General features: G+C 36.6%; 1 protein-coding gene across 1 annotated transcript in view; it reads left to right on the top strand.

Moving 5' to 3' along the window:
* Positions 1-8,836: 8,836 nt before the first annotated feature.
* Positions 8,837-11,508, top strand: part of apobb.1 (apolipoprotein Bb, tandem duplicate 1) — a 16,325-nt gene continuing 13,653 nt past the window's right edge. Inside the window, exons 1-9 of the mRNA XM_087176314.1 lie at positions 8,837-8,989; positions 9,337-9,369; positions 9,531-9,643; positions 9,800-9,945; positions 10,070-10,217; positions 10,390-10,542; positions 10,837-10,961; positions 11,065-11,150; positions 11,254-11,501. Of these exons, the coding sequence (XP_087032440.1) occupies positions 8,935-8,989; positions 9,337-9,369; positions 9,531-9,643; positions 9,800-9,945; positions 10,070-10,217; positions 10,390-10,542; positions 10,837-10,961; positions 11,065-11,150; positions 11,254-11,501 (1,107 nt within the window). The 5' untranslated portion in view covers positions 8,837-8,934. The remainder of the gene's footprint in view (positions 8,990-9,336; positions 9,370-9,530; positions 9,644-9,799; positions 9,946-10,069; positions 10,218-10,389; positions 10,543-10,836; positions 10,962-11,064; positions 11,151-11,253; positions 11,502-11,508) is intronic.

Here is an 11,508-nt window from a genome sequence, read left to right as displayed (position 1 = left end):
TGTGTGTGTGCTTCTTCCTGAAGCCTGACACCTGTTTCTATAAGCACTTGGAGTGTTTATCTCTACCTAAGAGTGAGTACAATACAGACTAGGAGGGGGTTCGTGGCAGCGATAAAGTAGTCTGAGGTTGCTTTTGTTGCTTTTGCCAATTTGAAACTTAATACTGACACAGGCCTGTTGTTGCTAGAGGAATGAAGATTAAAGCATTGCTGTAACTTCTTTATAATAGTACTATAGGATCCTTATACATTTCCAGGGACTGTATACGACATAAAAACAAAACATAGCCTATTATGTGGCTGCAAGTCAGATTATTCCAAATGTTATGGTAAGTAACAAGTCATATTACAAATCTGTATATGCACGTTGTAATCAGGTTGTCACAACCAAAACCGAACATGATTAAAGAGACTTATACATTTTTAAGAAATTTGGTGGTTGTTAAGTTAAAATATAGGCCTTTTTCTTAACTCAACGTGCTAGCTTTTCCCAAAGCTTCTTCCCAGATGAAGATTGTGAGATGCAGTTGAAATCGCTGGAAAAATCTGGTAAGTGAGCCTTGATGATCTGAATATTGATTCTAAATCCTTTTTACACTAACTTGTATAATAATAGTATTTTATTTATTATATTTTAGAAACAAAAATGGTTCAATTTAAAGAGATTAAATATCGACACAAAGCTGTCTCCATGACAGCAGAGCAAATTCCACAAAATGTAGTTGAAAGCCTTGAAAAAGATAGTAAATGGACTTTGAGTTAAAATTTTATTTATGAAAGAACCGTAAATGTTTTTCAAGACAGTTGCTGTTTTCCTCCAAGAGAAACAATGTTGTACATTGAATTGGGTCTTTTCTGAAATTAAAAGCGCATTGAGCAGGCCTAAGTGCCAAAATAATGGATAGTGGACCAAATTAATCTGGTGAGTGAGCAAGGATTACATTATTAAGTCTTACTCAAGAACACTACAATGGACATTAGAGACAAAACAGACAGTGTAGTTATATAGGAATAGTATATGAAGGAGAGATACAACTTTTGTGTTGTTCTGCAGAAACATAACGATCCACTAGAGGCCGCTAACAGCCCATCTAAAGCTTGAACTCCAGGGTTCAAGCTTGAACTCCAGGGTTCAAGCTTTAGGGGTGTTTACGGGCACAGTCCCCTCACAGCCAATTACTAAAGAGAATTCTGTATTTGGATTAAGTGGTACCATACTGTGTCATATCTCATTACTGCTTGTTTTCATTGTGTCTTGTTTGTTAGTGCCACAAAAACACAGATATGTGATAGGATACAGTATACATCCACACAGATACAGAACATTCAGAAAGTCTTCAGACCCCTTCACATTGTTCACATTTTATTGTTGCAGCCTTATGCTAAAATAAAAAAAAACATTTCCCTCATCAATCAGGTCAAAGGAACTGCCTGCAGAGCTCAGAGGCAGGATTGTGTCGAGGCACAGATCCAGGGAGGGCTAGAAATAAAACTTCTGCTGCACTGAAGGTTCCCAAGAGCACAGTTTGACAATGAGTTTGTCCTTCAGTCTGAGTCTACGGATCTTGCTTTTAGGTGGATTGGCGGTCTATCTGCACAGCAAATGTATGCAAGAAAATGAAAAATCTTCATTTGCTATTTTCTGGTTACTTGATTGCACAAATACATTCCCTCTGTCTGAAAGGATTAGATTAAATGAAGTTCAAGTCTATGTGTTACTTTACTTCATAAAAACTTGTAGACCTCTGTCCTTCCCACATGGCATACATGTACATTTAAAAAAAAGCAGCTCTGCAAATATTGATCTGTCTGTCTTTACATTAAACAGCATGAGGGGCAATGCTCCCCTCTATAGTCCTCTGTCAATATTTAGGGAACACACTGCACTGAAATCAAGGTTTAACTTGATTGAGGTACAATAACATGCTCTTAAATTTGTTTTAATGTGTGGCATGTGCATTGTCAATCTTTGAAACATAAGGACACTATCATAATCTGCACAGTCTTCTTCAGCCACATGTAATGTTTTCCATACTTGAGTCTGAACAGCTGGTTTGTTTTCCTGTTGACATGTTTAGGCGGTTCAAGATAGTGGCACCACAACACTGGAGACCCATCTGGACAAGCATTGACATAATTTGACGTAATTACCCTAAAAACAATGCATAAAAATAACACCACTGCTGCTGCTGGTGTTTTTCTTTATTTAGACAGCATTTCCCAGAAATACTGTAGCTTCTTGTCATAGAGCACATGTTCTTTTTCTTAGTTGAAAAACGCTTTTAGATCAAAACAAGGACCTGGAATAAAACCCTCTTTGTCACCAATGTGAATGGGTCAACACAAAGTACTCAACCTGACTTCACAGCTCATTTAACACTACTCTGCTTTTGTATAAATGGTATTTTGGAGGGTTACTATAAAAAGTAAGTAGATATTGGCAGTGACTTCTACTGTATTCTACTTAGTTATTAATAAAGCGACTATAATCAATATTTCTATATTGACAGTGGATCAACTGTGAAATGTGTTGTTCATAGAATCTACTGAGAATTATTGCCTGTGGCAGCAGTTCCCCTTAGCTCCACTCTTTTCACTCTCACTGTTCTCTTTAACCTTTTTTTCAGCAGCAGCAGCAGACAGCTGTTTTCAGGGACGAATCGATAACAGAAGCTCTAACCCTAACCGGCAGACCATGGTCTTGTGCACCACGTACAGTATGATTCAAAGTTTTTTGAACATGTTACATGCTTTTGTACATGCTTTGAAAGTACATCATGGCTGCAGACAGTAGAATCATGTGGGCATGCTGATAAACTGATAAGCTGTAAAACCTGTATCTTGCTTATCGTATTTGCACTACTTGAGTAGAGTTTCCTAGAAGTTTCTAGAGTGATAAGAGTGTTAAGTGAAAGAATGCATGACTTCAATACATGTCATTAATATTTCTGCCTGAAGGTAATACACAAAAGAGTTGAATGATTACAAATAGTTGTGGTTATTTATGTCATGGGTGATTGATAATTAGTAAAATGCTTACTGGACCTCAAATCAATGTTATGTCATATGCTAGGGGTTGGTCTAAAAAAGGCATTGACTCCTGTTATCAGGATGTAGGAATGAACAGCACATTTGAATTTACACTGAAGACTGACTGAATATGATGAAACTTTGTATTAGAAGCTGTGAGACTAACATTTATCAGCCTAATAGTCATCTGGCAACACCAAGCCACAGTCTTTGATGTCATTTATTAATTTGATGACTTATTAGACTAAAATGGACTTCCAAAATTCATGAGCTTGTCTGCTATTAAAATGTTACATTTCTGATACTTTCACATTTGCCCTAGAGTCACATCTTGCAGCCAAAGCGCTGCCTCGGTTCCAGACTTGTTATCTCATGCTCTGCTGTCACCCTTGTCCCCGGTGACAGTCGCCACTCCAGATTACACCAGTAAATGTATTACTTTAACAACCCTCTACTAGTGTCTTTTATAATCTTATTCAAGTGATCTGTTTTTATTTAAATGCTCTTCTCTAGTGAAAAAATAAGCCAAAATAAATGTGTGACACAAGTATTGTAAATGTGAAATAATATGATACATGATAAATGTTATAATTTATGTATGTAAGTCTGAAATATTACTGTGAACATTAACAATGCAGCTGAACATTTACTTTCAAAATAATGTATTTGTGTACAAATACATTTTCAAATGGTTGATTTTTTAAAGAACTGACTGCCAAAAGATCTTCTTCATTTTGCACTCCCTCTTCACTTGTTATTGTGCTGTGTTGATAGTGGCAGGACTGATTGGACTTCCTATAAATTCCTCAGACAAAACAAATCATTTGAATCTTGGACTCTGTGAATTTATGATGGCTATTTTTCACTGTTTCATAATTTTCACAGACTAAACGATTATGCGCAAAAATAACAGTCAATCATCACTAGACCATTTTCAATCATGACTAACAGTCGTCAACAAGTTGAAGATCTGACCCATGAGTATTAAGTAGTCATTACTACATCATTACATGAGTACTCAGTAGTATTAATATAGTACATATTAACACCTGTAAGAACCACCTCTGTGCTGGTTCCTGCTACACTATGTCTCCAGGCATGTCTCCTGTCATTTGGTATGGTCCGCATGGCATGAGTTAGAATAACTTTGATGACTTTGGAGCTTTCATCTAGCTCCATCATTGGGTCAAAATTTCAGATGCTGTTTGTGTTTCATTCACTCCTGTATCACTCCTTTTATATTTTTATCTTCACATAGTTAATGTGGAGGCATAGAGTGAATGAAGCTTTCAGATGTCGAACAAAGGTTGAAAACAGCACAATTTTGCATTCAAAGTCCTCAGTGTATGTACAGTATGTATGTATAACGACATAACATACTGTGCCTGTACATCATAAACACTGAGCTATGGGACTTTCAACTAGGAAGGTGGCTCATTTCTGTGTGTGTGTGTGTGTGCATCTGCTTACATACAAAACAGGCAACAGGCAACATGCAACATTTCTACACTTAATTTTTGTTTGTAAAGCTGTAAATAATTGAATGGTTAACAGTACTGATCAAATCAATCCCTGGAACAATAGCAAAAGTATATAAAAAGTTATTTTTTCAATAATAATGTCTCCTGCACAATCGTTTTTTAACTGACAGTACACATAACTTTATGAACAAAATATTCACAAGGCCAGAAACTTTCCCAATGTAAAGTTTTCTGTGAACTTTCCCAATGTAAAGTTTCTGTCCCAAACTATGGTTGGTAGTTTTAATGCACTGACTTTTGGATTAATGCTCACATTTATTATCTCAGACAAGGCTGCTATGCACAGGCATAATTCTGCAATAAAGATAATGTAGCTTTCAATTCTGTTGACCATCTATGCATGTATTATGTGTACGCTCTGCTGTACGTGATAAAATTCATACAATGGTTCTGTCAGTGATGCTTTTATTAGGTAGGTCTTAAGTATTATCTGTCAGTTCCTGATAAGGCTGAAGAACAATATGACAATGAGTGAACATGGCTGCCTATGATATAGCGATACCCTGTGCATGACTTCATTGTGTCTGGACTTTCAGCCAATGTTTGCTCAATCAGATTGACTAATAGGTCAGTAAACTGTGGTAGCATGTATTCTAAACTGCATTATGCAGCTAACATCATTGCAGATTTCTTTTTAATGAGATCCAATCTACAGTTTATGAATATCAATTACAGGACTGCACATTAAGCATATTGCATATATTGCATATTCAGTGAACACAATGCAACATACAAATATGCATATTGCAATAGCATAGGGCACTTAAGACTGTAAAATGGGCTACACCTAGATTACTTCTGCCACTACTGAAAGGAAAACAATATTGGACGTCCAACTAAAAATTAATGTTTGTTTTTCTTTTCCATAAAGTTATTAACCAAACTGGAAAGGTCACATAAAACATCTGTAGCTCAAAGGGCGTGTGGAGACTGCAGTTGTAACATTAGCGATACTTCTGAATTGTATGCTACTTAGCAGTTAAAACATCTTGTTTTCAATCAACCTAAAGGGGCACGTCACTCAGCTGCTCACTGACCCCCACTGGCTACTCATGGCCACCTGAATCAAATTCAAGTCACAAATGCTTACGAGTGACTTCTGGGTCTGCACCCATCTTCTTGAACGCAATTAAGCAGGGTTATGTTCCTTCTCAGCCACTACACGCCAAACTCACATTTACTGCACACTTCTTCACCTGATCTCCTTGCATTTGTCTTATTGAATAGATTTAGTACTTAGTACTTACTTCAAGGTCTCCTTTTGTATCCTGGTCTGAGTGTCTGTAAGTTGCTTTGGATAAAATCATATGCCAAATGAATAAATGTAAATTTAATTTTTCATCAGATCTAAGATGGGAAAACCTACAGCTCACAAAAAAGTTGAACATTCTGTGGTAATTTTTGTTTGTTGAATTTGAAGATAAAATCAATAGATGTAAAGTAATTTATATAAAATTAAATTACACTCGTTTATATTTAGATCATGAATGGAGCCTTCTAGGGTAACGAACATGTGACCAGTTTTAATTAAATTATTCTAACAAAGATGTTAGTTTTAAGAAGACATTAGTAGTTGTCCTTTTTCAAGATTTACCACTCTTTTTGGCATTTCACTCTTTGTTGATGGAGATAGTACAGACACAGATGGGCAGAGACAGGGTAATGACATGTCCTACCTACAGTGTTTTGTTCTTTTTGCATCTGAGAAGATGCATTTGAGCATCTTTTTCAAATTGCAGTGAGGTGCATAATGTGCCAGAGGCATATGGCTGGATGCACATGGCAAACCTTTAAATAAAACGGGTCTATAAGGAATCCATAACCTCACAGGTTATATTTTGCAATGGTTTGCAATAATAATAATCAGTCATTATGTGATATTTTTCTAACTGAATCATTTTGACAATCTTGGTTAAAGTTGCAGCACAGAAAGCTTGATGACAAGCTTTGCAGATTGGGTAAACTACTTAGCACAACAATCCATACTGTAGGGTTGAGAAATGTACAGATAACTACAGATAACTACTGATTACACAGAGCAAGGCATACATGTTATAATGTCTGCACTGCTGTATCTGTATATAAGTCTGGTTAAATAAAGCATATAATAAAAATAATTTAAAACTTGTTGTGTGCTTTATCAAGCAGCTACATGTACTTTTCAGGCTAAAATTTAAATAAATATCAAAGTAGAACAGTACTTATGAGCAATCTCAGTTGATTAAACAGCTGACCTTTACACCTTTACGATCGATTTGGCAAGAGTGCTTACAACTGCCCAGCTGGGGGACTGTACATGTGTGTCTCCTGTGGTGAGGGTCACAGAGTTTAGAATCACCCTCATCGGCCTCATCGGGTGGACAACAGCAAAAGGACTATATGCAATCCTTTAATTACTTTTGACTTAAAATACTGTAACAAGACCAAAATTGGCCTGATCATCAGCTGATTGTGGCTTGTTGTGTTTCTTCACCGTTTTTATTTCTTTTCTTATTTCTCATTCTCTCTATCTTCTTCCTCTGATTTTATTTTTCATCTACAGCCATTGCCAGATTTCACCAGCTTGTGAAAAAAAAGGGGGTAATCAAAAGAGTGAGAATTTAAAATCCCCACTGAAAATAACGTTGTTTTTAAAATGAAAACCTCTGCATTAATATGAAATTACAAAAAGAAATCCTGCATAAGAGTCTAAACTATCTAAATTGCAAACGAAACGCAAGTGTCCAGAGGCTTAAGCTCCCTTTGGACTCTATCTGTGTACATGTCTGTCAGTGCAAACACTGTCAGTATCTGGCAAACTTCTAAAAAGGTGCTGATGGGGATATATTGCAACAGGCTATTACACAACATTCAGATGTAGTTATGTGATTGATTTACAAAAGAACAAAAGAAAGAAATTCAGAAGTTTAAGCAGTCTTTAAAACCTGCACGCTCTCAAACCTTTCTATGGTTAATGCTTTATATTTGGACTAAATCATTTAAAGTTAAAGGACATCAGTCAATCTTAAGTTATCAGTGTTTTGTACCTGCCAAAAACATGGCTGCATTCCCAAGTTAAACAGCAGATCAAACTTTGCATTAACCTTTGAATCTTTGAAGATTGAAGTTCATCATCAAGCCCATATTGAAGTTTGGTAAATGTTTTTCTCTGTTTTCATTTTGGCTTGTGGCAGTGGAAGCAGAACGACAAGCATCTGACTCTGTTACAAGGTACTATATTGTAAGTTGTATATCTAGGATTATTTGAAGTGCAAATATTAGCCACAGTCCCATTTAAAATGCTGAGTATAGCACTAATGTGTGTAGTAATGTCTTTAATAAATGAACTTAAAGATATCATTAAATTAATGTTAAATTATCCAATATTGTATTGTATATTGTATTATATTGTATACTTTTGGCACATGTAAAATGATGTTCATTAATGTGAACTGTGCCGTCAAATAAACCAGTAAATAAATGACCAAACCAACACTAAAGGAAACATCCAGCATTTACATAAAAGAGGAAATGTTGCCTTCAGGTGTCCCTTTGTCTTTTTTCCCAGTTGATATCATCAACAGATAAAGCGGCTGATGTGTTAATCATCTTTTTCACATCTGGAGGGACTTTGTGTTCGGAGCATGCCTTGATCACTCAGTGTTCACTAATGAGTGTCTGTCAGTGACCTAATTCACACTGCAGCTGTAGGCCAGTCAACTTCATTGATTGATTCTGCATTATCATAGCAGCACTTCAAGAATATTAACCTCTGCTTCATTACGGGCATTTAAAATCTTGTGACCTAAGTTAAGTCCATGTAACATATTTTACCTTGATTTTAAAATCAAGACAAGCTCCTCTACTCTAACAGTTTGTCATATGAATATTCACAATGAATAAGAGTAAATCACAATTCCATTTAAATAAATGGCTTATTAATTTAACTGCAAGTATAACTCTTTACTGACAACTGGGCAAAGCCGAGAGAGTATAAGCCAAGTATAATAAAACAACGAGTATCTGATAAGACTAAACTTTAATGTGCTTTTAATGACTTCAAATGACTTATCCAAAGTCATGAATTCAAATCAACATAAAATGCATTTTTATTGCAATTTAAAATAAGACATTTTGAATATTTAACACCAGTGACCAGTTTTGTAAGCCTGTGCTTTGAGATAGAAGTATCATTTCAAACCTTTTCCCTTTGTCCCTCCACACAGGAGGGTGGGGTGGACTTTGAGCATTCAAACCACTGTCTGTGCCTCCCAATCCTCTGAAAGAGCCCAGCTGTGGGTATAAAAGCCCTGAGTTGAAGCTGAGACATCAGTCTCGTCTGAGTACTCGCTAACTTGAAGGGAGAGAGCTTCAACAAACCCGTCATGGGGGACTCAAAGCTCTGCCTTTTGCTGCTCCTTAGTACATCTGCCTTGGCTTGTGAGTAGTTCTGGAAAAAACACTACATATTTTAACAGTACAAGTTATTTTTTAATTTATCTCACTGTTTTGCTATACATGATTTAATCATATACTTCCTAAATTGTGTGTTTTTACAAACTTTTAAAAGTATATTATCACACATTTTTAAGATAACATGTATAAATTTGTAAAAGAAAAAAAGTTACATTTTATCTACACATGTGTAAAGCCATGCAATAATAATTTTACACATATGAATATTGTAGCCATGGTGCATTTAATTTAATTTAATTCTACAGTCATTCAGATTGTTTTCTGTTGCATAGTTAATAAAAACCTAAATTATCTGACTTTATTCTGAACAGTTGCCCAAGATGAAGATCAGCCAGCCTGCCTGTGTAAGTTACTACTTGCTGTGATCAAAATTTAAACTCATAAACAGGGTTGATCTTTGTGTTGACATCCAGTCTACATATTTACAATGCTTTTGTGGGAGTAAATGGATTGCTTTTACAAACAAAATCTCTTCTCTCTTGTAATCATTGATTTTGTTTTCTAGTGGCCAAAAGGTACAAGACTTTACACAAGTATGAATACCAATATGAAGCTGAATCTTTGAATGCCATCAATGGAGCCTCACCGCTCAAGAACGGACCCAGGGCCTTTTGCATGGTATGAGAAACATTTTCACAATCATCCTAAGTCATATGTCTGTTTGTTTGTTTGTTTGTTTGTTTGTTTGTTTGTTTGTTTGTTTGTTTGTTTGTTTGTTTGTTTGTTTGTTTTCTCAGAGCATGAGCGAAATAAAACTACTACCTTTTCTCACAGGTTGAAATTGAAGTGCCTCAGACTTGCAGTTTCATCGTCCGCACCACTGGCTGTAGCCTGAGTGAGGTGGTCGACATGGACGCAGAGGGCAACCCTGTGTTCAGACCTGCACCTGGCTCTGACGCCTTTGCTGCTCAAATGGAAATGTATGTTACTTCATGAAAATCACTGCTGTGAAATATTATCTACATTGAAATCTTATCCTCAATCTGGTATTTTTGGAGGTATTGCAGAAATAATTAAATTTAAATATCTCACATTTTCCTTTAGGTATCCTCTGAAGGTTGTGGTTGAGGGTGTGTACGATGTTAAACTGTACCCTGAGGATGGTGAGACAACAACCATCCTGAACATCAAGAGGGGTATCATCTCTGCCCTGGCTGTACCTCTGGTGGAGGAAGACAAGAACAAGAATATGGTACATTGATTTACAGAGAAAATGCTCAAAATCCCTATCATGACAAATATTTCAGTTCCACTGTCAAATTTAATCATACTATGGTATTTACTGAAAAGAATGCAATGGATTTCTATAGTACATTATACACATATATTTTTTCCTCTAATCATCTGTAACATCTTCATTTTAGCCCACTATCCATGGCAAGTGCAAGACCTATTACACCATAAACGCGAGAGAGGACATTGCTACAGACATCAGCCTGAACAGGGATCTGTCCAGATGTGACAAATTTGTCCCAATGAGAGATTACACCAGCCCCCTGGCACTTATCTCTGGCATGGTAAGACATTGAACAAACTTGGTTTTAAGTGGCATGTTTAAACTTCAAATCAACAGAGTTCATTAAAAAAAAAACCTGCTTTATGATAACCTTTAAATTAGTGCTGTATCCTGTCTCAAATCAAAAATCACCTGGTACACAATGATAGTAATGTAATTTTATGATTGTGAGAGCAATCACTGTAGCTTGTGTAAATAAGAAAAAAAAAACTTATGGGTATCTGAAATAACAATAGTGCAAAGGTACAATTTCATATGATCTACAACACTGACATCATTATTTGTCTGTTTTCAGCACTACCCTCTTGCTCAGCTGGTCAGAAGCTCCCAGACCTGCAACTACAAGTTCGACAATGAGAAGAAACACATGACCTCTGGCTCCTGCACTGAGAACCACATCCTCATTCCCTTCTCACACAAGTAAGTCAAGCCGTACAATAGACCCTATAAAATGCTCTATTATGCATGTGTATCTTATACAAGGGATGTGTGATAGGTTTAACCCCTTGTTATTTTCCAACAGGGGAGAATATGGAGTTACCAATGTTGGGAAGCAAGAGCTGACTCTGGTTCAGGTTTCTCCTCACAACGACAGAGTCTTTGATCACAGTAAGCTCCTTTGTTTAGTTTGTATTGTTTTGATTTAAAGTTGATTGTTTTAAAATGGTCATTAAAGGTAACTCATTATAACCATGTTACTTATGCATCATAGGTGACATTGTCAAGGGTCTTCACATGGAGGCTGTTGAGGACAAGAGTGCTGTCCAGGATAAAGATGCAGGTCTGAACCTCCTAAGAGAACTGGCAGATCTGACCGAGACCGAGGGTGAGAGGAGGGCCCACCTCTTCCACAAGCTTGTCACCATGTTCCGTGGAATGAAGACTGAGACCCTCAGTCCCGCTATTCCTGAGGCTATTGCTGTGTCCCGTGTCCTGACCTACCAGGTTCTGGCGCAGTGTGGAACCC

The sequence above is a fragment of the Seriola lalandi genome, unplaced genomic scaffold (genome assembly GCF_002814215.2).
Source record: "Seriola lalandi dorsalis isolate HSWRI2012SDOR001 ecotype SW California unplaced genomic scaffold, Sedor1 jcf7180002054544, whole genome shotgun sequence".
Lineage (NCBI taxonomy): Eukaryota > Metazoa > Chordata > Actinopteri > Carangiformes > Carangidae > Seriola > Seriola lalandi.
This window is presented reverse-complemented; position numbering and strand designations above follow the sequence as displayed.